This window comes from Aptenodytes patagonicus, chromosome 2 (assembly GCF_965638725.1).
Source record: "Aptenodytes patagonicus chromosome 2, bAptPat1.pri.cur, whole genome shotgun sequence".
In the NCBI taxonomy this organism is placed as follows: Eukaryota; Metazoa; Chordata; class Aves; order Sphenisciformes; family Spheniscidae; genus Aptenodytes; species Aptenodytes patagonicus.
This window is the reverse complement of record NC_134950.1, coordinates 95,675,670-95,702,963: the sequence shown is the minus strand read 5'-3', so window position 1 is coordinate 95,702,963 and position 27,294 is coordinate 95,675,670. Positions and strand designations below refer to the sequence as shown.

Below are 27,294 nucleotides of genomic sequence, written 5' to 3'. Positions count from 1 at the left end.
CATGTCAGAAATCTTGCAGCACAGTGGTGTGCTCTGATCCACTGAGGCTTACATATTCTCAAAATGTATGCTTCTCATGCAAATATCTTTCATCTTTTTTGCTACAGGACTCAAACCTACCTGCAACTTGAATGAAAATGGAAAGCCAACTAAAATTCCTAAACAAGGCAAGGACAAACACCTCTAACTTGTTTTACAGTTTAAGTCAGTGTAGGAAATCTTCCACTTCTCTGTTGAAGTCCTCTGCAAAACGCAGGTGTAGATTATGCTTTCCTTCTGGCATCAGAAGCAACCTTAAAAGAAAAAAATCAAATGCTGCATATACATTATATTTTGTGAGTACAGGTAACTAAAATATTTGTTGCCTTTTCCTTGCTCTTGGTTACCCAAGTACAGAACTGAAGTAACTCTTGTTTTAAGTACTATCCCTATGTACATTGTTTAGAATGTGAACCACAGCAACAGTTGAAGCAACAAGCATACTACTCGCCCCACTTTGGGGACAATAAACTGAGCTTAAAATGAATTTTTGTGTCCTAGACCCAGTTTCTAGGTACTGTTCTGGTGGTCTGCAAAGAAGATAACACTCCAAAACTTATGTGAGCAGGATGCATCTTCGAAAGGTATGCAAAGTACCTGAGCTCTTTTGCCTCTTTCAGAGAACAGCGGTTGTGCTGGGCAGTGAACACATTGAAGAGATCACTACAGAAATGTAGATTTCTTGTCACCACCCAAACTTAGCATTTGAACTTTGTCTAATCTTTCTGTAAAAAGACAATCCAAAACTAACACCATTCATTCATCCATTAAAGTAAAAAGGGAAGTCAGGACTTCTTCAGCTATAACAAAAGCTTAGAAGTAGTATGTGTGAAGAAAGTTAAATCTTTGTAATACAGCTATGAGTGTGACAAGCCTAAAATACTACTTGCCATTGCTTTCTATCTGGGAAAAACTTTATACATCAGGTATGTACTTCTAACACTTCTTTTCTTTTTAGACGGGGCTGGGAAATTCTTTAAATTATTTTATCCTACCACATATTAAGCAGTTTCAACAGAGCTAAAGCGAGCTTGACTGATACTTTGCTATGTTGCCTTCATGTCATCTAAGTCCCACTATGTGAGGGCGATCTTTCTTCTTTTGGTGGTGACAAATACTCCTTTGTCTTGGGGAAAAGAGCAATAGCGTGTGAACGTACCCAGCTCTTCTACCACTTCTCTCTGAATTTCATTAAGTCTGTTTCTTCAAAGACCAAGCAGCACACAGATGCACAAGCCGATAGCACTGTGTATGCTATCAGCTACTGCTGTTAAGCCACTGTAATGCTACATAACTCTAGCCATACCATGCAAATACAGAATGATGGTGCACTCTTTTATCCTGAGAGAAACAAGCAATGTATCTGCACTACAGTCAGCAAAAGCTTTTTCTACTTTACTACTGGGTAAAAATCAAGGCAAGAAAAGCTGACGGTAGAAGCATGTGTTACTGAAAATATGCTAAATTTAAGGTTTTCCTTCTGCTTCACAATGGAACATGTCATCTCCAGTACAACAAAGGAAGAAAGGGACCATGTACCTAAGTATTAATTTCTGAGAACACCATTAGTCTGATTTCTTTTCTGATAAATACACATATGGGGGAGCACTCCAGCATGAAGACATGCAAAGAACCACTTCACACTTTATTGGATAGCAACTGCTAACACTGTTTCCTCCTTGGCTTGCCTTCCAAAGAGAAGCTATCAGATCCTTGTCTAGTTTTTGTGATGACTTGCCTTAGCATCTGGAGCTTTTCAGGGCTCAGTGAAACCTAACAGGATGATAGGTGTTCTGAGCAAGGCATGTGGGAGTAACTAACAGCAGACATGGAATAAAATTCCATGTGATTGTTAGGAAGGTCTCTTGTTCTCATCTTTCCTGTGGCATAATGCATTTCTATGAACAGCGGGGCTGACTTTCAGGTAAATATATCACTCAATTTTTCACAGAGATGACACCAATGAAACAGTTCCCTACACTCCGCATTCATAAAAATGGGGTTTGTTCTCCTAATTCTTTTCTCCAGTGTTAATCATCACAGTCTGTTATTAAGTAGTAATAGAACTCTTTAATTTGTGTGCAAATCTATGAAGAAAATTCAGCTGGTGAAATCCCACTTTTTTTATAGGAAGCATTTCTGGAGTTTTCAAATGAAGCAGATGGTGCCCAAAGATTTTTCTTGTTTATAAAGTAATACCTCTGAGCATAGTTGTACATTTTTTCTTATTCAGGTTTTCTTAAAAACACTGAAAATTGACGGGACAGTTGGAAAAACAAAATCTTTGAGGAGGTTGTTCACATCAACAAGGCAGAGCAAACATCGGTATCTGTGCTTCTCTCTAAGAACTGGGAATCTCCCTCCAGTCATAGCATAAATTCACTGCTCTACTGAATGGGACAGAAATGAGGTCTTTCACAGCAAAAGGAATGCAATGGCCATAACAGAGAAACAGAGGAGAAATTTGCTTGTTTCGATAAATGCTAGGGAGTGGTTCTGTGTGTGAAGTAGAAAGAGGAAAAAGACCTTACTTGGTTTCTCTTGGAGGACTTTAGGAAGGAGCTTATGAAAATATTATGCTTTTTATATTGCAAGAAAGGTCCAGCTACACTGTTTATGTTGTAACTTGCTAGGGAAGTTTAGAATAGCTCTGTCTGTGGCAGAGACAACTTATTCCAATACTCTTTTTTTTTTTTTTTTTTTACACTGTGGGTCTGAACTGCTTCATTTTTTTCAACAATGGTTTATAAATACTCCATCATATAACTTACCGAGAGTCTTTGATGTGCTTATGAATGTATTCTGCGTGAGCTTGTGGAACCAAAGGGTCTTTCTCACCATGAATTATAAATGTGGGACATTTAATATCTGGCAGCAACTGTTGGCAGATACTACCTAGGGAGAAAATAAATGAAGGTCACACTTCGTTTTAGAATAGTATGAAAGACGGAAACTGCTTCTGTGAAGGACCGTGAACTCCGCTGTGTTCTAGCTATTGCCTCTCCTTGTAGAGAGGGTGCAACTAATCTACAGAAATATGTAATCAGGACTTTAATTAACATTGCTTTCTCCAAAATGTTACCTCACTGAAATTTGCTTCATTAATGGATCATAGCACAAACATAGCAAATGAAGTACTTCTGTCCCACGTTTCCCCGGGTTCTCTTTGTTCAAAGCAAACACATGCATCTCTTTCCTGGCTTTGTTCTTTTCAGCCTTAGAGTCTTACATTCTTCATGTTTATGCTACATTTTGTTACATCGGTTGTCAGATTACAAGATTTGCTACTTTCATCAACAAGCTAACTTAGGTTGTACTCATGCCTGTTGGCCTTCCTGACCCTTTGCTGTCTGAAATGAATAACCATTTAATACAAATTGTACAAAACTATTCAAAGGTTATTCTCCCTGCCCATTTGTCTTACAGAACCTCAAGGATAATTTTATGCTTACTAGTCTTTAATCTCACTAGAAGTAATTTGAATGCTTTTCCTTAAAGACTCTTCTATTTCCTCTCCCCCTTTCTTTTTTCCTCATCCCTTAATAACCTAGTTTCCAAACTCTTTGCCTAACTTTCCATGCTGTCGCAAGAGATTCTGTGGGCAAAACATACTTGTTGAGTTTTATGTTCCACTTATCTTTGAGTTAACTTTGTCCTATTTGTAGTTGCCTCCTTGCAGCTACCAACAGCTGTACCAGTTAATGCTCATACCTTAGCTCTGAAGTCGTACTGTTTCATAGAGTTTTTCCAATTGTTTAGTTATTTATATAGTCTTAGTTTGCAGTTCTACCAGTTAAATATTTTCATTTAGAACATTTCACCCATCTTCCTTAAACACCTGCACAAATGTTGACTGTTTTTCAGAACAAGTAACAAGTAAATTGAAGTTATTTACCTAAGGACATAGTCGGCAGTCAAACCAGTCAGCCCTAGTTTCCAGGTCCTAAAACTGTTTTGTACTATAACCACTAGATTATATTTACTACAATAACACAGAACAGCAAGAAGAATCTTGAATTTTGCAGCTTTATGCAGCTTACTCAGTTTGATTAAGCGTTGGTACCTTCTAAAAATCCATTTCTTACAGCTTTTCACACTAAAAGCTGTCCCATTTAGGGCAAATAACCTTATTTCTTAAAAAGAGCTTGAGTTGTTTTTGACCAACAGAGGTTTTGCTGTCCTCCTTTTATCTCTGATGGGTTTTATTAACCCCTTTTCTTGTATTTGCCATTAATAACCTTTTGTGCAGTGTGTTTAATTCAAAGGAGGCCTGCTTGTGTTCGGAGTTGCCCTCCCTGAGCTACTCCTGGAAAAAAATTGCAGTCCGATGGTTGCTCATCTTTTTTAGCAAACGTTAGGCTTCTCCCAATATCTGACCCGGTTACAGCATCTAGGTAATTCAGCTCCTTGTTACATGTCTCCAGGTGGCTGCTTTTTCACAGTCACTCCATCTCATAGTGTTTGAGACGTGCATGCAGTAAAATGATGTCACAGCCAGACCAACCTAGGCTTTGGACTTAAGAATAAAATAGTTTTAAGGAGATGCGTTCTAGAAAGGGTAAGGTAAAATCAGATCATAATTTGTTGCATCTCTCTACTGGGAGAAATTCTAGTACCACGCTGATGATCCTGTGCAAAACTTTATGGAAAAAACACAAAATGAAGGATTATTTTCCTTGTAGTACCTGCTGCCTGTTAATGTATGGCACCTCCTGTCTTTCATTATGAGAGCTACAGGAAAATGTATATAAAAGAATTATAGATTCCTTGTTTTACGTACTATGTATTTCTGCTTTAGGCAAATTAAAAGCAATTTTCCTCTGAATTAAAACAGAACTGCAGGTTATTATTCATTATATCCTTCGTTGCAAAAGTCTATGTAGAGTAATTGCAGAAATCTTCAGAGATAAACATTTAATAATTATTATAATGTCTAATTTAACTACTCTTTTTGGATTTTAAACACCTAAGCTGTGTCAATAGTGTTTTTCAAATGTGTTTTGTTAATTCCGAGTTCCCAAAATCTGAACTTCCTTCTTTTTTAACTCATTATATGCTACTAGTTTTGAAATAGTGTTTTCTGCTTTGCAGAAACTAGAATGAACACAGCTCACTTTGGGATATCTTAACAATGTCACCAAGAGGTAATCCTTTGACACAGAGAAGAGAGGAGAAAAAAGGTTGAGCAGAATCCCTCCTGTTCGTTCTGCGCAAAAGCAATGATTTAATAATGTAGTTTTGTGGTGGAACAAGAGGAGGGACTCATCAGCTAATGCTTCCCATAAACTGTTTTCCTCCTGTACCTTGCTGGATCTGTGAACCATCTACAAAGTAATTGCTTTATTCATGAGTGTGAGTCAGACCCAGCTTTTAATGCCATATGCAGAGTCCTTCCTTTACTGGCTGCTAGGAGTACTGCTAGGTTTTTTTTTTATCCAGAACTGTCTGCTACTATAATTGCTTCAGTTTAACATTGTAAAAGCCTTACCATCTGATTTTTCAGCAAAGCGAGATATTCCATCCACCCAAGCCTCACAGGTTTTTGCAAAGTACTTATGCCCATACATCTCTTCCAGTGGTTTCTTGACCTTTTCACTCCATTTTGAAACATCTCGGATGCCTACATAAAATAACATTGAAATGTGTTAAGTCCTTTCCAGCAACAAGATATAACCCAGTACTGTCAACACCTAATACGAGTAAGTTTTCAAACCAGACCGCGGATATGTATTTCAAACTTGAAACTGCACTGAATGGTTTTAAATAATTGATAGCATGGGAAGGATATAAAAAACATAGTTTTGTGATCTCTGCTGGGGCCTTTCTGAGTTGCAGAAGACCATCTTGTTATTATGGTCACAAGGAACAACAAAGAAAAAATAATAATCAAAGGACCCAGTCCTAAAACTTCCGATGCTTCTTTCTGGAGGGCTTGCAGAAGAGGAGCTCAAGGAGGTACCTTGTGTATAAAAAAGGGACTGTTTTATAACAGCATGCCAGAGCCGGCAATTCTTTTTTATATCCTTCGCAGCCTTTTGCTTTGGCTCATGGGTGGAAGTTCTTCCATGGCTCCCACCAGTATTCAGAGGAAGGAAGCTCTTACTAAGGCATTCCAGCAGGCTGACATCATGGTACATTTGCCATAGTCTTACAGAAAAACAAGCAACTCTACTTAGTAGAGCCCCATGACTCATGGCAGGCTGGCTAAAGCTGTACAAATAATCTGACATTCTAGTTATTTATCAGATTTACCTATTTTTTCCCCTAAACTTTTCAGTACTGCTCACAAACCAGACATCCACAAGGGTGACTTTCACTAAACTATATTTCAGCTGTAAAGCTTTGTATCGATAAAGCTCAAAACAATGTTGGCATAGCAGAGAACCTGGAAGAGACCTGAAAAGTACTGAATCATCAAACAGCAATATATGCCATTAGAAAAGCTTTTAATTGGTTTCAAATGGGAATTAAGGGAAGAAAGGAGCGAGGTGTTAATTAACAGACAGAACCTGTCCAGCCAAATGCGCAAGGCAGTAGTGACTGAAAGTGCTTTGTAACAACATCTGATTGGAAATGAGTTTGCTCACCCCAGGCTAGCTGTTACTGAACAGCTGTTTCCCTTATAGAAACTACTGTTTTATCCTTGCAGCTGGCCTTAATTTAAGAGAAGAGGGGGAAAAAAAGCCAATGTTGAAAGGACATAGATACCAAATAAACACCTTTCTCTCCTACCAAACCCTCCATTGCAGCAGAGATGCACTGATGGGCCAGTTGTAGAAGGCTTGCGCTGCTACTCTATGAGCTCTGTCACCCAGAGAGATGTTGAAAGCACTAGTCCATGAAGAGGCCAAAAGTCAACATTGCTGTGGGTGCTTTGTGTAAAGTAAGACTTCTTTCTTATTAATTTTTTTTTTTTTACATTTTAGCCTGTTGGCTGATACTGACGTGCATTTCATAATTACATAATAAAAACATCATAAATACAAAAGCACGTAAAGAAATAAAGCAGCACTTTTACAGAGCTAAAAAGCATTTTGCTTACTGAACTAAAAAATATACTACTAGTACTACCAATGAAAGTGCTTTAGTATAGGTGAGGTAAGTACACATGTGCAATACATACACTTGTAATTTAGCTGAAGCCAGACAGTCAGATTTCACAGCTGGTGTAAATCAAACTCCAATCACTAAAATGAAATTATACTGGGTTACATTTGTTGAGACTCTGCATGGTTAACTCTCTTAATTTCTAATTTCAAAAGGAAATATGTTCCTTTTCTGAGTTCACTAGCAGTTTTTGCTATTTTCCTTTAGAGTGACAAATGATCAGATTCTATTTCATATGAGTGGAATAAGGATCAGAAATCCCATGTTTCTCTACTATGCAAAGGTTTTGTAACCACAATAATTAACTTTAAAGGAATGCCAATTAGAAAGGCATCCTGGGATGCTTACTTGAATGATTCATTTGCTTCCTGAACTCAAATGCTAAGTTATGAGCTTACTTGCAATGAACTTGTTTTCTTACTGTCTATGTATTATATAGGCCCCAGAGGCAAAAGCTGTTATGTGCTAGCCCAGTGATTTTCTGTGGACCTTGTTTAAAGGTTGTGCAAGATGTGAGAAAAGAAATCAAGCCTGGGGTCAATAGTATTATTTGGAATATGTTTTCAGGAATTTGTTACAGCAACAAAAATTTGACTTTCAGAAAACTACTGATCAGCTACTATAACTTATGCTTTTCAGCAGCGTAAGTTGGTAAGGACTTTTTAAAACTTCTAATATATTACCCCTAAAGTAATTGTTAAGGAGTTTCTCACTATCATTTTAATCTAGCCCTATACTTAGCAACTTGGTGAATTTTGTGTCCTGTTCCTTTAGATTTGTTGTGTCCTCAACTCTGTCTCTACTTAGCTGTTACAAGACTAAGATTCTTAGGTCAAGAAGAAACGAAAATAATTCTTTTAGGATACGATATTCAGTTTGTACATACCATTATAAATTCTCACATCCTCTTGAGTAACGCTGGCATTTGCTCCCCAGACAACCAACTTGTGGATAAGAGTTGGATACTTTGCAGCTGCAATGAGTGCTGTAATTCCACCATCACTCCACCCCAGCAAAGAGAACTTCTTAAATTTCAGTGCCTTGATTTGTACAAGAAAGTTATATGCAAATCATCAGCTGGTTTTACAAGCAAATATCAAATATTTCTTGAAAACTAACCATACAGATTTAGATACAACACCACATAGTTGAACTATAGTTAGCTTTCATAATTAGAAAATATAATTTTCCTGCTATACATAAAAATACTTAAGAAAAGGTCAAATATTTAGAAAACAAGAAATTATACCTGCCCTTCCAATTTTTGACAACTATTTAATGAAACAGGCAGTAGCCATATTAGATTCTCACTGCATTTAAAAAAGCCCTTTTGAAATTAAGAAATGGTTATTTACAACAGAGAGTAAAGACCTTTTCAGAGAGCCTGATGGTATCAAGAATCTGTGGATTCTTTTGGTATGAAGTTGGCAAAGACTATCACAGTGTGGGATGGTAGGTAATCCAAGACCAAGATGAACTTAAGAAAAAGAAAAGTTAAGACTTGAAAAATGGAACCCAGTGATCTAATTTACTGATGCTAGCTGATCTAAAAAAAAATAATCTGCTCTGTAACAACCAAAAAATGCTTAAAGTATTTGCTACAGGATTGTATCAAAATTTAGTGTCTAATTCACATTTTCTGAAGCTTTTAAGTGTACTTTTAAACGTTACTTCATGGTGAATTGCATTTCAAAACATTAATAATGAAATTCCTCCTTCTCGAAAAGGAAGGCTCAGGGCAAAAAATATGACAACAAAGACCTTAGTTCATTCTGACTTGTACAATGCTTTCCACTAGAATTTGAAACTCTCGTTTCCTCATATACCACAACCTGTGGTAGGGGGGACCAGCCAGGGACAGGAGAGGATTTTGTGTGTATGATGTTCAGTGGGCAAAGGGTGGGAAAGGTAAAGGCATTCAGGAGCAAATGCATCTGAAGGTTGCACAGGGACGATATTCAATGGTTAAGCAGTATTTGCAGTTTTGCATATAGAAGCCTCAGTTTGTGAACTCTTTTGCAAACAAATATAAAGGTTTCAAAGGGGTTTTGGGGTTTTTTTTGTTTGTTTTTCAGAAATTACAGCCTTTTAGGTGTGATTAAGGAAGATATTTTACTTTTGGAGGAAAAAGAGCAAGTTAGTTGAATGAGTTGTTTTGGTGCTTGGTGTTTTGTTGTTGGAAGTCCAGGCCTGCTTTCTTTGGACAGAAGAAAGCAAAAATGCAGGCAATAAGAGAAACAACTACAGAGAGAGAAAAAGCAGTTTCTCGTCTGCTTGTAAACTTGATGCTCAAGTGATGCAGAACTTTATCAGTCAACTCGATACCTAGCAAACTTCTATCACTATCAGGCTTTTCTGGTTTTGGCTTCTTCCTTGGTATTAGGCTTGCTGTAGTGTTGCTCAATATTAGATTTCACTCTGCTAAGCTATAATTACTAAACAGAAGAGAAACAAGGCAGGGAAAAGAAAAGGACACGTAAAGTAAGAGCTGGCAGCAAGAAAAGAGAACCTTGAATTTTAGCAGCTGATCAAAAGTTGGCCCTGGCCTGATGAAGAAGTAGTTATCTGTGACCAACTTTCAGTATCGTGCTGCTGAAGGGTTACTGGTGTCTTGGCAAGTTTCAGGAGTTGGCAGCAGTGCTCGTAAAGCTTAAGTTTTTGCTGTTGCTGTTCTCCTACCACCACTAGCAAATTACGGATCTCAAAGTCAGCTGATGGGTGGAATAGCTGATTAAAATTTTTATTCTTCATGCCAGGTTATTTGCCAATGCTTCAACTGAGATCTATTTGCCTCCAGTATTTCTCTGGTTTACTAGCCATTATCTTGATGCATTCTTTGGGTTGTCTCAGGATGCCTTTGCAGCAGGAGGAATTTAATTTATTCTTTGCAGCCTTCCAAAAAACAATGTGATATAACAGATGTGTTGGATAGGATATGCATGTGTGCTTGCTTTAATCTTGAACTACTTACAGTGCAGGCCTCTACCTACCATTGGCAATAACCTGAGAGCTGACTGCACCTCCTCAATTCTGTGGGTGATTTTGTGTTGGCCTTACCCCGTAGTGAACAAAATCTCTTTTGAAATGACCTCCTCCATCCAGACCTTTGTGAAATGCAATCAAATGATCACGTATGCCATGACAGAAGTAACTTACAACAGTGAGTTGCAATACAACAGTACTCTGTACCGTATGCTTCTGTTGGATCACAGGGAGTACACCACAAGTAAGGGTTGCAGTTGATCTACAAAAACTTGGAGAAGCCCAAGCCCATCCTTTCACTAGGACAGTAGCTTTGAAGAGTAAGAACCTCTTAAATATCAACGCTAATTATTTCCATGATTGTTTTAATGCTGTTGGCCTTTGCTATTGTTAGACATTGAGATGGAGTGCAGCAAAGTGGACTTATTTGCATTATACTCCTTTTATTTCAAGCAAGCTACTTCACAGAACGCACACGGTGATACAGAGCAGTGTCATCTGCATCAAGGTGCTAAATACTCTGCAGAATTTCAGCTTTTGTTATTTGACAGAAACCTTGCAGCACTCACAGCTCCAGCAGAGGCACCAGAATCTGAAGGAGCCTAGAATAAAGATTCTGAAGGCTCACCTATACAGATGGGTTTTATGGCTGAGTGTAGGCAAACCATATACATTATAAAGACCTCTGCAGGAGTTATTACTTTGTTTTATACTGGAAATCCTAGTGGGGATGATTCTTTGGGATTGTGCTAACCTTTATATGTTATGCTAAAATAGAAGCAAGTTCCATGCTTGGGAAGATTTTAATAATTCGTTATTATATGCATATATCAATAAACATCTTCAAAAAAACCAGGATGCTACGTCTCACTTGTTTTGGCAGCTTTAGAGATTGGTAGGCTGCTGTCCTGTTTGACTGGACGCTACACGGTCACATTCTTTTTGGGGACAGCTCTGTTTTCTATTTTGCATTTATCAGTATTTGGACAGAGGCAGGAAAGGGGGTTACAACCACTTAGACTGAAAGTTTGTCACCTATCCATGGCAGCATCTGTATTTTCTTTGTTAGCGTAGCAGAAGAAATTGGTGATTTAGGGTGCAGAGAGATTGCTTTTATGGTTAGAGGGCAAGACTGTGTCTTAATCCTGATTCTGCTGTCAGACTTATTTTGTTTCACTACGCAGAATGCTCCAGGAAGCCTGCATTTCCAGTTTCAGACAGATTTCTGCAAGGTTACTGTTTATTACAGAAAGACAGTTGGATTGACTGTCTGAATCTTGTCTCATATTTTTGGAATTTTAATGCTCTGCCAACTTTCTTAACATGGCCAAAGAGACTGTATAGCTTAACATAACAAAGCCAAAATGTTAGTTAAAACTAAACCAGAAAATAGTGTTAGCACTTATAGGATGGAATAAGAGAGGAACACAGAAACATAGATTTGAAGTAAAAAATTCTGCAAGATGGAGAAGTAATAACAGCTTTAGGTCATATTCTTTATAATTACAATAGCTGTATTAGTTATTAAGATCTGGTATGATCACAGGAACCCTTCGATTTCCCACACAAATTATTTCAGTAATATGCTGTAAAATGCAAAGTGTCAAGTTAGTTTTTAGAATTAAATGTTTCTTGAAATGGGCTGTTCAAGGCAAAATGCCAAGATTCTATTAGCTAGAAAATTTTCTAAGAACGTTTCACTACTGTAATCCCTTCAGTTAAACCACTTAGCATAGACTTTGTTTTTTATATATACTTTACCTAAACTTACATGGTTCTTGGCTGCAAACCTCTTAGGGCAGGGTCTTGGAATAAAAACATATTGTTTTATAATTAATTCCCACTGCTGAACCTCTATGTATATTGCAGAAGATATGGAAGAAGAAAATATTTTCCAGAATAGTGTGCATCTGCCCAGTTTTAAGCCTTCATTTTTTTGCTCTTTTGCATAACTTGCTGTCTGCTGGAAACAACCTGCTTAACAGTACTCTTCTTCCTTCTCAAAATTTAAGGAAAACAGCTTTTAAATATATAGATATATTTAAAAAAAATAATCTCAGAATAGATTTACCTGCATAAGATCCACAGCATCTTTTGCATCCCTCTCAAAGAAATCTGGAGGAAAGTCTCGAGATGGAGGAATGGACTGTCCATATCCCCGAGGATCCCAAGCAACAATTGTGAAAATTTGTTTATTCATAGACTTAAGCTGTGGTCCAAAATCGGTTTGACCACTCCCTGAAACATCATAATTTTTCAGTTAAAGTAACTACCATACAATACATACATAGTATACATACTCTAATTGGAAACTGGGGAAACTTGTATCTTAATTCTAAAAAGGAAGTTATCCATCAACTGAAGTACACTTTATCTCTAATTGTAACTAACCATTGCAACTCTCAGACAGGAAGTACCGCAATAAAAATCTTTAGAACTATCTGCAATATGCTCAGAGCAAATAATTTCTGGTAGGTATGTAAGCTTATCAAAAACTGTGCTCTACACAGATGCTTTAATACAGAATCTTAAACTGAGTTACCTGGGTAGGGATTTATCTTTAACAGATTTAAAGCACTAGCATGGTCATTGCTGTTTACCTGGACAGCACAGATGAAACTGAAAGGGAAAGAATATACTGACTCTAGCTACAAATTTGTAGATGAAAAGCGCTGTGCGAGACAGTTGTTCTTATTTGATAAAACACTTCTATGAGAATACTGGTGCTTAAAGCTGAGCTTTAAATACTCCGTTGCTTGAGGAGACAGTGGTGACACAAAAGCACAAAACTGTAACTTTTGATTTTTGTAATACGTATGTTACCAAAATAAGTCAAATATAGCAATTTTTCTGATGCAGAACGGTTTTCTTTTATTGATGGCTCAGACCTTCAAAGATCAAAAAATTAATTACTCCAGTCTATTGCACTAAGCTGTCTATGAACACTAGCATGAAGGTAAGACTGCAATTTACTTCTTATTTGCATTATGGTCATGGTAACAGTATCACACGCTACTTGATTGAAACCTATTCAGGTCTAATATATTCAAATGATGTAAATCAAATATAAAATTGGCTATCCAGCGCTCTATTAAAAAGGCTGTTTAAGGGCATTTAAGGTTTTGTTTACTTGGAGAAATATGTCCTTAGATACCTCCTCCTACACCATCAACTGGTCTAAATGATAAAAGAGGCTGTATATAGCATGCTATGATGAGCCGACTACAGCCTGGCACGATCTCTTGCAACACCAATTAATAGCTAGAGTCAGAAGCAAAATATCAGGTTGTTTGAAAAATACCAGTGCAACCTGATTAATATTAATCATGTATCCTTACATAGGCTTTGTATGAACCTCTGCACTATCATGCAAATGCTTGTTATACTGTATTTTTTTGTAACTTAAAAAATACACAAGGCTGAGAGCTGTGTTTTCTTGGTTTTCTTAGTATTTTTCTAGTTAGAAAGAGAAGCATCGCTTTTGTTTTAATGTAGTTTACAAGTAGTCTAGAGACTAATTAATTCTATTGACCTAAAAACACTTATCTTGTTGCCACAACACACTTATTAGTCTGTTAATACTGTAAGTAGTATATAATAATATTGAAAACTTAGTATCAGTACGAAGGGAAGAAGTATGTGACAGTTGGAAAGTAAAGCTCACCCTCACAAGTTGTCCAAAAATATTAAAGCATAAACTTAGTAACGGTAAAGACAGTAACACTATTACTGTTTGTAATAATGGTAACTGAACAATAGCAATGTACACCTAATAATATTACTCACAACTGAAGAAATACATTATTTTTATTTAAAGAGTTAGCATTAGCAACAGGATTACTAGTTTAAAAAGCTGTTTAGAATGAATAGGTTAAAACATATGACTACTAAAGCACCCCTCACATCATTAACTTTTTTCCACCCTCCCCTTGAGAATTCTTTGAAAGAAAGAACCACTTCACAAAGACTTGAAAACGTTGCTGCCAAGAAGAACAAATGTCTCCTGCTCTTCAGTTCTTGACATTCTATCATCTTGATCCAGCAATTCAGTTAAGCATAAGCCCAACTCTGAGCACAGTAATGGTCCTACTGACAGCCTGCCATGAACTGCTAGTAAGTCTGATTGAGTCTTTAGAAGTGCAAGAACCCAGAAAAAAAAGCCTGCGTTAATTTTAGAAGATTGTTATCAAAAGCAGTGGTCTCAATGGACAGATACCACTTAGGTAGCAGAACCTGTTGTCTGTCTGAAAAAGCCATCAAGAATCTTAATGACGTTGCCCTGAATAACCAAAACATGAAAACACATTTTTAAGCAAAAAGCAAGTCTCAGCTGTGCCTTTTTCACTATGATAATAAACTGCAAGTGCTGCATTATGTCTATTAATTCAATTGGAATGCACCTAGTTTCTAAAAAGGAATGCATAATTCAGTCTGTGTAACAAATATAGCTGACCTGATTTTCCCCCCCCTGTTATTTTGCACCTTGTGTAGCTATTTGCCACATGTGCTGGACACTCCCTTTGCACAGTTAAATCCAAAAGTGCGAGTGACTATTTCACAAGTCAAGACATTGTATAAAAGGTGCCTGGTGAGATAAATGAAATCTTTAAAAACTGTTGACTGATTGCAATAACTCTGCCTCTTCCTGTCTGTTGTACATGTAGCAATTTTTTTAATGACAATGCTCCATAATCAGGTTTTGAACATATTACAAAATAGTTTTGTGCCTACTAGTTTAAGACTGGATGGCAGAAGAGGAGGTCGCTCTACAAAGATAAGACAAAATCTCCACACCTAACATTCCGGGAAGCAGCAGAACTGCATGGCTTCCTTCTCCTGTCAGCTGATAATGCAGGTGGACTCCATTCACTTGGATTTTGGCAGATGTCATTGAGGTGCTAGGGATGGGGAAAGGGGAGAGAAATAGGCAAACATTCAGACAGTTAATTCTCATTACTACACGGTCATTCAAGAATAATTACTTTTTCTAGATAATAATGACAATACAGTGAGATTTAAATGGGTCACTTGCCTTTCATGGGTGCACAGAAGACCAAATAAAAAACTTGTCAGGAGCAGAGAAGTATTCAGTTGTGACCACTATGTAACATTTGTACTTAGGATTCACAAATGTAGTTAAATGACAAGTTAAAGGGGAGAAAAAAAAAGTCTGGACTGTGCAACAAGGGGAATATAAAAGCAGCTTTACATGGCTACAGAAATGTGTTGAGAGAAAGATATTAGAGAGGAGAAATCTCATTCTGTCACAGCATAACTTTTGAAACAGCTGGTATTGACCTTGTAATTACTAAACTGAGCCTCTCCATCTGCCAAAGAAACTACAATCTATTGTTACGGTTCCTCATGAACCAGAAAGTCTACAATGAAAACCACCTTGCACTGAGATGAGGGTGGAGAAGAAAAATGTGATAATAATATATCCGTCAGTGTAATCTCAGCAGGAGATAATGCTTAACCGGAAAATACCACATGACCAAAAAAACCCACCCACAAAAGGAGTACCACAGAAACCGACCGCATAGGCCACCTCCCAGCCCTTTAACCTTCAGTACAAAGCAAGACATATGTGTAAATGCAAACAGGTAACCTGAGATACTGTGTCTAGATACAAACACCTACGGAGAAAGCAAAAGTAGCATAGATTGAAGGTATCTTAACAGTATAAACCATTGCATCTGTTCTCCCAAGCAAATTTGTGCCCTAATGGTTGCAAGACATCTTTTCACCAACTTAACTCATTTTATTTAAAGGTAGTAATATCATAAAAATTTTGCCATTTGGTTTTCTAATGGTTAACCCTTATTCCCTGCGCTTCTCAGTTTACCTATATTAAATATTCTTGCCCCATGAATTCAATCAACGTGAATTTCACGTGCATACAGAAATGCTGTTTGCCAGTCTTCTATGTAACAATAATCTCTATTCCATGACAGGTACCGTGCAACTTATTAAAAATTCATTTTTAACATATAAATTCTGAACTAATTACAGCACAAAAGCATAGTCCCACCTGTATAGATGGGAGTGGAGTAAAGGTAAAAAATCCCATAAACTTAAACACTTCTTATAAGGAAAATGAAAATAAACAATAGCTTGTGAGCTCAGGTTCCCAGTACATAAGTGGCAGCTAAACTGCAGAACCTGTTCGACACAAAGCCATTTGGATTTTACATAAAATCTTGGTTGACATAACACAACCAATCGTGCCATGTGCATAAATATAAACTGTGACTTCGCAGAATAGGATCAGCTCTTTCCACCTGTGCAGATGCAATTTGAGAACTGGAGTACAAACGCAGATCTGTGGCAAGAATACAGCTCAAAGAAACTCATTGTGTCACTATAACTTCAGTGAGTTTTGCTGAATTGTTACGCAAATGTGATTCAAGTCATTAGTTTGACTGTCATGTCAAACCTCCTTTAAGTCCATATATCACACCTAATGTGGCTATATACTTCACAACTTGAATTCTGAATGTAGCATTCAGATGGCCTTCTTACCCCTTTTTGAATATCTGACTTTTGCTTTTTTCTATTTATAAAAGAAAATGTTTTGTTATTTTTTTCTTGATATACCATCTTTGGGTTTGTCATTCATTTCAGGTTATTTTATCATAGTTCTCACCACAGCAAATGAGCACCTTGCTCTTACTAATTTTTATAGAAATACGTGGTGGTTTTTTTGCTTCTGTTTAGTAACTGCCAAAAACATTTCCAGTTCTGAACAAAACTGAAATAATCACCATCCTGTTACGTTTTTTTAAAAAAGGTTACCAACATGTAGTAGACAAGAATATACATCTCTTGTAGACAAGGGGTGTATATCCCTTGTAGACAAGGGGTGTATATTCTGCTTTTCCAATTCAGATGCTAGATTTTTTTACACAGTTCTACATTTTTTTAGGATTAATTATTAACATCAGGGGCTTGAGAATTTTGCTGAGTTTGTGATGCTTTTCTATTCTTGGATTGTGCCTCAGTGTAAAGTCCAATGAAATCCAGGAGTTTCACAGAGAGTATTTTCAATTCTTTCTGGACTAAGAACAAATGAGTTGGGTTTTTTAATGTGCTGAGAAACTGTACTGGAACTGGCTACACCTAAGACAGATTTGGTCTTCCCCACACCAAGTTTCTGTGAGTCTGAAATCACTTCAGTGTGCTTGTCAGCATGATGATTTCACTTCTGTCAAGTTTTCATAAAGACTGCATTTTCCATTGGTTGGCATAAGCAGAAACCATGTCAAAACAAACAAAAAAAAGCCCCACTATTTTGTAACTGAATTAGTAGTGTTAAGGTTTGTAGCTCTTTGAGAAGCGTTGGATACCTACTGCCTATGTTTACCAAGACAGTACAGATGCAGAGAGGCAGGTCTTGTACTCTGCCTTGTTGGAGGCCACACTTCACCTCATACTCTGTAGGAGTGAGCTTAATCTGGGAACTACCTTTCTGTTCCAGCTGTGCTACAATACAAGCTAGTCTTTATCTGTGCAGGGGGAAAAAAAATGGTATTATGTCCGTTTTCCCTAATAGGATTTGCAGAATAAGCAGTATAATATATATATATATATTACGTATATGTATTCTCATCGCAACCTCGGCGACCTCCAGGAAACACCTTATCGGCAGGTGGCAGAGAAGCAGGGTGGTCAGCAGCACGTCCTGCCTTGCAGGGGAAAAATGGACTCGCAGAGGGGAGGATGACAGACACTGAGGAGAAGGGGCTGCGGAGCCTTGCTTGCACAGCTCCTTGCAGCACAGGGAAAGCAGCCAAGAGCTCTTCCCTCCCCAGCGAGACGAACCGCCCCGCCTAACCGCAGAAGCAGGCACCTCATGGTACCACCAGAGTCCCCACCTCGTCACCCCCCCAAATCTAGTGTACACCCACTCTGCTAAAACACCTTGCTCACACCCGCCCCCGCCCCCCTCCGGTGACACCCACCCGGGCCTGTCAAATGTCACCTTCCGCAAGCCCCGAGCGGAGGGGAGGGACGAGGGAACAGGGGAAGGGGGGAAGGAAGCGGCTGTGGTTTTTACCCGTAGGAGGCGGCCGGTCCCCGGGGCGTGAGCGGCGCGGCCCGGTCGGGCGGCTGCAGCAGGAGCGCCCGGAGGGCCCGGCCCGCGCTCCGCCAAGCCATTTTGCCCGCCGGGGCCGCCCCGCCGGGAGGGGAGGAGAGAGGAGCGAAGGCGGGGCGGCCTCCCCGCCTCCCTCCTTCTCTCCTCCTCTCCCCGGCAGAGCGCGCTGCCGCCCTGCCCTGTCAGCTCGGGGCCGTGTCGGTGCGCGGGGGCGGCGGCCTCGGCGGGTGACGGGCTGCGCTAGGCACTACGGTCGCCGCGCTGAGGGGGTGCCCTGGGATTGAGGGCAGCCAGCGGGGCACTGGGGCGCTTTGGCCACCCTCCGGGCGCTGGAGACCGTTCCCCGGGAGGCAGGAGGGACCCCGGCGACCTTCGCGCTCAGGGGCTCCCGCACCATCTCCGAGACGTGAGGGGGGGGCGACAGGCGGTACCGCCCGGCTGCTGCCCGCGCTCTGATTGGCGGACGGCGGTGTCACTCAGGGCAGGGCGGCGTGCCGGCGGCCGTTGCTGGGAGGAGGGTTTGGCGCCTCGGCTTTGGCGCTCCGCCCCCCGGCGGGGCTTAACGGTCACCCCGCGGCGGGAGCCGCGCGTGAGGGGGGCTGGGTCCCGCTCCGGGTGAGGGAGCTGTGGGGTGGGAGGTGGGTGTCGCCGGTCTCTCCTCCCGAGTCATTTTCCCCACACGCAGTGTGATCCCTGATCCCACCTGCGACCCCCAGAAGGGAAATCGCTGCCCCGCTTGAGGGCAGGAGGTGGGGGCTCAGAGCCTTGCCCTTTCCTGCGGCCTCAGAAGAGGAGAGCAGCGCCCAGCCCTGCGGCAGGTGGCCAGCTGCACCGCAAGCTGTGTCCGGGAGTAGGGCAGTGTGAGCACCTCCGTCCTCTGCCTGAGGCGTCTGCAAGGAGTGAAGATCCCTGCCCTGGGAAATACAAGGGACCAGGTTGTGAGCTGCACCTCGAGCTCTGCCCATGATGCGAGAAGCTCCATGGACTGTGAGAAAACAGAAGACACGGTGGTCATCTCTGACTCCAGGTCTGCCTGGAGAAAAGCTCCCTGTGCAGCTGGGGCAGTTAGGATAGTGAGGGCGTCTCTGCGGACTGCAGCTCCCCTAAGGCAATACCTTCAGCAAGCTGACCCCGGGCCCTCGGCAGGAATTACTAACTCTGCCTCAGCAATGTTTTTTGTAGGGCCTGCTTGTCGGGAGAGCACTCATCCCCTGGCCAAGGGCTTTGGCCTGGCAAGTGCCCATACTACTCAGGGCCAGCCACCTCTGGAGCGGCCTGACTCTTCACCACAGTGCTTGGACTCACTTTCCTCTGGACCTCCTCACAGGTTGCTCATAAAGCACCAAGGAGACTGACCACTTTCCCCAGGGTCTGCTTTCCAATTATGGAGGAGAATGACCAGCCTGAGTCATGGCCTGCCCAGCGCAATGGTGTAGAGGGCTGTGAAGGTCACGAGGAAAACAGCAGAAAGCTGTAGAGCTGGTAACCAGGCTTGAAACAGACCCAGGAAACAAGGTCTCCTGCCTCATACCTGGATGAGAGGGATTTCCTCAAGACAAGTCAGTGTTACATACTCACTCCAGCCCAGCGGGAGCTCAGTGACTGCCCCAAGAGTGAATAGATGTCAGCCTTCCCACTCCATTGCCATTTGTTTGCATGGGACTAGCAAGTCTTAGAGGTCAATGACAGTCATAACAAATCCCAGTGCATAAAGAAATTAACTCAGCTGTGTGAGCATACTGGTTCAGTTTATCCCCTGAGCTGATCAAACCATTTAAGATTAAGGTCTTTAGTATGGCTAATCACAAGCAATCCATCATCAGGACAAGCTGCCTTCACTCTTGCCCAATGACATCTACAAGCCCCTACACTTTCCTTGGCTCTTAGGCCACTTTCAGAGGCTCATCTTTGTTGTGAATGTCACTGTCTACATTTCTTTCTGATGGAAAATGACTGGAGGTGACAGCTGACTGTTCTGTATTTAGGGAAATAGAGGTAGCTTGGTCTTCTGCTACACAAACTGATTTTTTTTTTTTCTGAGTTCTGCAATTACCATGAATCAAAAGGAGCTCTTATTTCATGTTTCACTATGAGCTTCAGAGAGAAAGGCCTCAAACTTTTTGTATCCAGTTTCACTCCTCTTAAAATGCCTTTCAGTCTGATCTTCCTATATATCCTCAACCTACTATGGCTGAAGGAGATGTAACAACTTCTCAGAACCTGTGCTGAAGAACTGATGAATAAGGTGGAAAGGGTTCATCACACAATGTAGGGGGAGAAAAGAGGTAGAAAGGTAAAATTGGAAGCCCTCACCAGATGAGAGAAAAGGGAGACGAGGAGGTGTGTGTACCACTTAAGAAAAGGATGGGGTAGTTCCAGATGGGTTAACCCCCACCATCAGTGTGACAAAAGCTGAGGGGCCTCTTTGCAGAAAAGGCTGTCACAGTCGAGGTGCTGCACCATGTGTCATCTCCAGGCCTTCAGTCACAGCTCTGCAGCATATGAGGCCTGTAAAGTGTCCATTCCTCTCCCAAGTGCTTGGACTGTGCAACCCCTCTCACAGGCAGTATACTGCCTTCTTTAGCCTGGGGAGAGAAAACGAACATGACAGTTGGGGCAGAAATGGCACTGGCAAAAACCCCTTTCCCATATATGTGGGGAAAATGACCGGCTCCGTGAGGGGTGACAGGAGAGAGTTGCTGTCTGGACCCACAGGGCAATGGCCCCAGATGCAGCTGTGGAAGTAGAACCCTGCCAAGGCTGGATGCAGGTGGCAGATGATCTGGGGACAAAAAGAGTATAAATTCACAGGTTCAAACTGTGAGAAACACCCTACTCAGTTCACCAGAACATCCAGTCTAAAGCAGATTTGGACATAATGATGGACAGCTGGGAGAATTAAGTATTTCAGCTCAACCATTTCCTCAAAAATGTTCTCCTCATAAATTAATGGCTGAAAGGAGAGAAAATGCTTTGAGCAAGCTAGACACAGGCTTACTCTTACATAGCCTGTGGAAAGAGTTGAGAACAACTGGGGCACTAGTTCTCCTGCGCGCTCCCATAAAATGTTTTTATTTGTCTGGTTACTGCTGATGGTTCAGGTTCTGGGAACTAACTGTTTCTGGCCATTGCATGGAAAAGAAAAGGAAAAGAAAAGAAAAAAAAAGTTTGAAAAAGGTAGCACTGCTCTGCTGGTGATGTGTCCCTGAACACAGATTTCCCTTTCCCTCTTAACTGCCCTGTCATTTTTTCGGCCCCCTTGGTGTTGCCCCATCTCTCCAGCATGGTCATCTCTACAGTCAGAAACTTGCGTTTAATGGCAGCTTCTGGCTGCTGCTGCTGGCAGGATTTCTCTCTGAGATCCACCCAAGGCTCTGGAGGGCATCACTGCTGCATGGTGGGACTTTGTCACCTGTGATCAACCCTCACAGTCCCCGCAGCCGGGCTGCACTGTTGGTGCTGCATGGATTTGTTCCTTATAGAACTGAACAACAGTGAAAAGGCTGATTCAAATGCCATTTCCCAGCCCACAATTATTTTCCCAAACTTCTTGTGAGGGACAGAACTGCAGAACAGCGAGATCTTTCAATATGCCTATTAAATTGCAAAGACAGAGTATTCTTCTGACTTCTGGTTGGATAGAAAATATGTATCTACAATTTTTGCACTTCCTCAGGTTGTAGAAAATCTAGAAAAGACCTAGTCAGTTATTAACAGAGTGGGTCCCTTGAGACATGCTGTAACATCCGGCAGAAAGACTAATTCCAGGTCTCCAGAGGCATTAATTTCACCCACGTGGGATTCTCATATCAGGAGCAGTGATCCCATAGAAGACACCAGAATCATTACCAGTAGTGGGGCTTTAACTCTGGAGCTTTCAAGGAGGAACTCATTTGTCAGGGCTGTCAGGGCACTATACGCTTTAATGGCCATGATCAGCCTCAGCTAGGGTCTCCTCCCACACCCTCTGCTCATGGGCCCAGGATCCTCATTTCAGCTCAGCACAGGGCCATTGGTCCCTGCCCCAACTCCTGCTGTGTAACAGCCGTATCTGGTTGGGGGTCCCCACTGATCCAGATACTGTTGGAGACTTTGCTTCTTGCTGCAGACTTGCTTCCCAAGCCTGTGTACACATTGACTGATCATTTCTGCCTCTTTTATTTTAGCTGCTTCTATGAAGTGAAATATCCTGCTGTTTTCATGCCTGTTTTGATATTTGGGCTCTTGTGCCTCTTGGATGTTGAGCATTAGAACAGACAACGTTTTCACCTTAGGACAAAACCTCATTGCTCCAGCTCCACAAAGAGGTAAGATTTGGATAGTGGTGAATTGCCAAATTCAGAACAAAGATGTGAAAATGCTGATGTCTCTATGATTTGGTATTGACCTTCCAAACAAGAAAGACTGAGTGGACGGGGAATGACTTTTGAAGCTGTGAAGCGTGGAGAGTAGCAGCATGTGTTTTTGTAGCAGGAGGCCTATTTAGATAGAATATTAGCCAAGTTGAGAACAACCGGACTTAAATTGCAAAGAAAACAATGCTTTGTCATAAGCAGAACAGCTAGTAGAAAAAGATCCTGGATGCCTTGGCTTAAAGAACATTTCAGACTGATGAAGAAACTAAGATGCAGACATGCATTTAAGAATTGTTTTCTTTATATTTGCCTGTATTTTTGTTATGCTAGCAAAGGATAGTTGTCTGTCTGCATGAATGTTCATGAATAACTGCATTATAAATCCAAAGTGCTCAAGTGCAAACGTGTCAGTGTGAGGCGGTCTCATAATTTCAAAGTTGAATATGATCTACATCCTGTAAATCTAAGCAGAGTCTTGGTATAATTTTTGTTCGGATTCAGGGTGTTTTAGATTCAGAGACCTGAAATGGCTCCAAATACTCGGGTACAAAAGCAGAAACAGCTTCTCCCTTGGAGAGGGCAAGAGTAACATTCAGAAGATGGTTCTTGATATGTTTATGGAAGGGGTTGTATGAATCTGTTTTCGTGAACTCAGTGTCTCATTGGAGATGTGTGTGTGGCACATAGGAATTGCAACCCATCATTCAAAATCCAAGCAGTATTACTGGTTTGTTAAGGTGATTAGTGTGGATTTTTGTCTCAAACAGCTCTCATCAAGCATCAGTCTGAGCTCTATAAGCTTTAATGCTTATTATCTGATCACGTCTTAGCTCTGGCAGAAGTTAGTGTCTGTACCAAAGAGATGAGGAAACTGTGCTAAAGTGAAAGGAAGTGACCTACTTAGAGGAGGAGTGGGAGAGGAGAGGGAAACCCAGCATAAGTCAGGAGCCTGGTCTTTGTTTCACTCATATGTAGTACTTCCTCCAGCAAAAAGATAGCTTTTAGACTCTGCACCCTAGACCCTGTTCTGATCCTAACTTCCCCCTTCCCTTCTCCCCAGGGGCTGTATTAAGGATAGAGTGCGAGAGCTGCGTTTTCTCTAGCTGCTGTTTTGTGGCGAGGAACAAATGAGCATCAGTCTGCTGAATCCTGATGCTCATTGGTATGCTAGGAGGGAAACCTGGCATGCTGCAAAGAGCACTTTCTGTAGTCTGCAGACTGGGATAAGGAAGGGGTGGAAGAAATGCCTAGAGGGCATTAGAATCCAGGGAAGGAAGCCCTCCCAAGTGCTAGTTACCTCTGATGTGGCCCTGCTTGTACTGGATGATCCTTCCCACTTTGTTTCCCTGTAGCTCCTTCTTACTGTGTACAAGGCTGGGCATGTTTCAGAGACTCAGAGATTCTTACTCTATTTTCCATGTGCCTCCAAGGCCGAAAGAAGGTTTTCATTTGTTGTAGTATAATGATGAAAAATCTATCAGAGAAAAGTGACGTAGTTTATTTAAAGCTGCTTGATCAGTCAGAGGCCAAGTTCCCAAGTATTGCCTCTCCTTGGAAACTGGCCTCTGAGGAAGAGGAGCTGTATGTTGCCAGCTCAGTTCAAAGTTCACATATCAAATACTTGTAACAGTGTCCTCTCTGAGTTTTTCATTCAGTAGTATTAATTGGTATTATTTAGCAACTATTTTGGAAGCAGTAAAAATTCTCCAAAATTCTTAGCTGCTTGTACACTGTTAGTGGGGACGTAGTTACAAAATTAACCAAATAAATTGCTCTGAATTACATGGACTCTAATCCTTTCTGCATTTAAGAATTTCAGCACAGATTGGCTGCTATGTAATGATGACCGTAGCTACGGGGTGGAGGCTGTACTTGAATGGTATTTGATCATTTGCTGTTAAACAGTGTTCTAGCTTTGCCTCGGCAGAAAAAGCTCCTAGACTTGTTGCCTAGAGTAAAGGAGAAAGCAAAAGCAAGTGATTCCAAGGAACACAAGAATTCTAGGTAGGGAACTCTTTAATATCTTATGCTAGTGCTTTCTGTGAGCAGAACTCAACTAGCAATAAAACCATGATCTGAAGTCTCAAAGCACTTACTCTCTTGAAATGGGAAAACATAATGTCCTTGTGCCTAAGTGGATGAGTTCACCTGCTGTGCAAGTTCTTCAAGGAGAGACCATGAGAAGGAGGTCTGCTGCTGCAACTCACAGCCTTTTTCTCCCTGGCTTGCACCTCACCCATCTTATGAAAAATCTCTGTAAGATTGCTGCATTACTACCACCTCTGCCCTTGAGGCTGATAACTTGCCAGTTTGATGTGAAATTACTGTTCTGTCCTTACACTTCATGGCAAAAGAAAGAAGATAATCTGATCTGCGCCATAAAATCTCTCTTTCTTCCTTGCCCCCATTAATTTCCTGCATTTTTGATCTGTCATGATAGGTTGCTTTTCAAAAATCAACTGCATCCTTGTTTGGGTTTTTTTTTTTTTTTTGGGGGGGGTGGTAGATGAAATGAGCAACCCAGTAAGTTAGTATTAGCTGATCTCTCTCTGCCATACTTAACATTTCTGTAAATTTTTAGGCCAGGCGAGAGCACGAACTCTTTTCTTTGGACCTCTTGTATGCCATTAACTTTTACATTTCACCTAGTTAACCTCATATTGAGACCTATAGCTTTGGTTTTGACTATACTCATCTTAAGAAACAAGACCAGTCTTAAGTAAAAGATATCAAGAGGATCCACAGACTCCCTAGGTAGTTTATTCCAGTAGTTAATCATCCTTAGTATTAAATATGTATTCTAATTTTGGCATGCCTGGCTGCAGCTTCCGGGCATTGGGTCCTATTATGTGGTTTTCCACAATATGCTAAAGAGCTTGTAGTACTTTATATTTTCTGCCCAGGAAGCTGAATCTTCATCTCTGTGATTGAGTTCTGTAAGCATTGCTCTGAAAGAGATTGTCTCTAGCTTTCAGTTTTGTGATTGTTCTCTATACCATCTACAGTGTCACCTGAACTATAAGCACTAGTCTAGAATTGAACTTGACAGCATCAAAGCTAAAATGACCTTTATCTCCCGCATTCCACTTCAAAGATCTAGGACTGCCCTATGCCCAAGTCTTGTTCTGAGATGCTTCATGTTTGTGCTCTACATCTTTGCTGTTGTTTCAGAACATAAGGTCCAGGCTTGCTTTCTTTAATAAAGAGAAAATGAAGCATTTAGTGTATGCCCATTAAATGATCACAATTGATTCTGTGTACCAAATAAGACGAGGATCTTACGAGGGAAAAATAGCATGTTGTGTGAAGACTATAGGTATGTGAGACTTAAAAGCAAATGGGGGGTAGGGAATTGGTGTAGCAATACAGTGAAACCAACCTCACTGGAACATAAATGGACCTTGCAGATCTGTTCAGGAATCTCTTTCAAGAAGTAGTGTAGTAGCTGGTGGTTGTAACTCTGTGAACTGACACAGAGGAGAAGAGTCCCCCCCGCCTCATGTGTTTCTCTATCTGCTCCAAGAAGAGTAAATTAGTATTTCTGGAAAGTGTATGCTCATTATACTAGAGAATTATGTCTTTTATCTGTCTATTATACTCAAGAGTTTATAGAAAATTTAGTATGTTGCTAAGTCAAAACAGTAAGGCAATGCAATAAATTCTGAGGAATTCAAAATACAAATATTACTGTGGTATATACTGAAACACCCCAAGCAAGCCTCAGTGGAAAGTATGGGTTTTAGCATACATTAACAATAAATATATAAACGCTCCAGTATGTGGGTGGGTGACACACTCTTCGTATTGCTTTCTGCTAAACTCTCCATTTTGGGGGCCATTTCCACTACTGCCTTGTGCTAAGTAGGTTTAAAGATGACAAATATGTTGGTGCTTGCTATGATTCCAGTTTCATTTTGCTTCCACTAAAATGGTGGCTGCTGCATCAAAGACCAGAAATCCATTCTAACTACACTTTTATTGAATTGTTAGCTTTTTTGACAATAACCAGAAGCTTATGAACACTTACTGCTTTTTCTACAATATAAAGAATGACCTGGTCCAAAACATCTGCTGGAAATATTTGTAGATGGAAGTATATTGGAAGTATATTGGAAGTAGGAGGTACCGTCCTTCATAGGAAGAGTTTGGCATAATTATTCTTAGGGCATAAAAATTTACAGCTCAGTAATTCTTCTTTCATAGATCTCGCATCCTGAGATCATGTCAATACTAGTAAGTTAAAGTGGCAATGAACATTCCCAGGCACTGGGATACCATCACCTACGCTACAGAGCTGTTCCAGTGTTCCCTGACACAACTTCAGCACTGTGAAATAGCCCTTGCACAATATTTTGGAGGTTTAAAGAATTTGCTATCCTGGCAGCAGGCTGTGGCGTGCCAGTTAACCTCAGCACCCAGGAACATTCCCAGGCACGTTTAATTTACTACTATAAATGTGGCCTAAGAGATTCAGAAACTAGTAGCACTCTGAGCCCCCAGAGTGAGTAGGAGAATGGGTCTTCTGTCATGTGGTAATAAGGCACTTTCCCCTTCCCAAAGCTCTCATATTCCCAAGTTTTTACTTTGGATTGCATAATGATTGAATTTCTTTTTTCACTATTTCACAAAGCAGATGAGAAACTTATCATGTAAAATCTTTTCTACCAAGCAATGTAAAAATCGAATGCAATATTAACCTGTGAAAGAAGAGTATTT

At 40.7% G+C, this 27,294-nt stretch overlaps 1 protein-coding gene across 1 annotated transcript; it reads right to left on the bottom strand.

Annotated features, from left to right (window-relative positions):
* Nucleotides 1-184: 184 nt before the first annotated feature.
* On the bottom strand, nt 185-18,287 carry BPHL (biphenyl hydrolase like). The gene is made up of 7 exons (XM_076330467.1): nt 18,185-18,287; nt 14,923-15,026; nt 12,200-12,366; nt 8,033-8,186; nt 5,528-5,659; nt 2,811-2,934; nt 185-293 (listed from the first exon to the last, which is right to left on the bottom strand). The coding sequence occupies exons 1-7, from the start codon at nt 18,283-18,285 to the stop codon at nt 206-208; spliced, it is 870 nt and encodes a 289-aa protein (XP_076186582.1). The 5' UTR covers nt 18,286-18,287; the 3' UTR covers nt 185-205.
* Between the last annotated feature and the right edge of the window lie 9,007 nt (nt 18,288-27,294).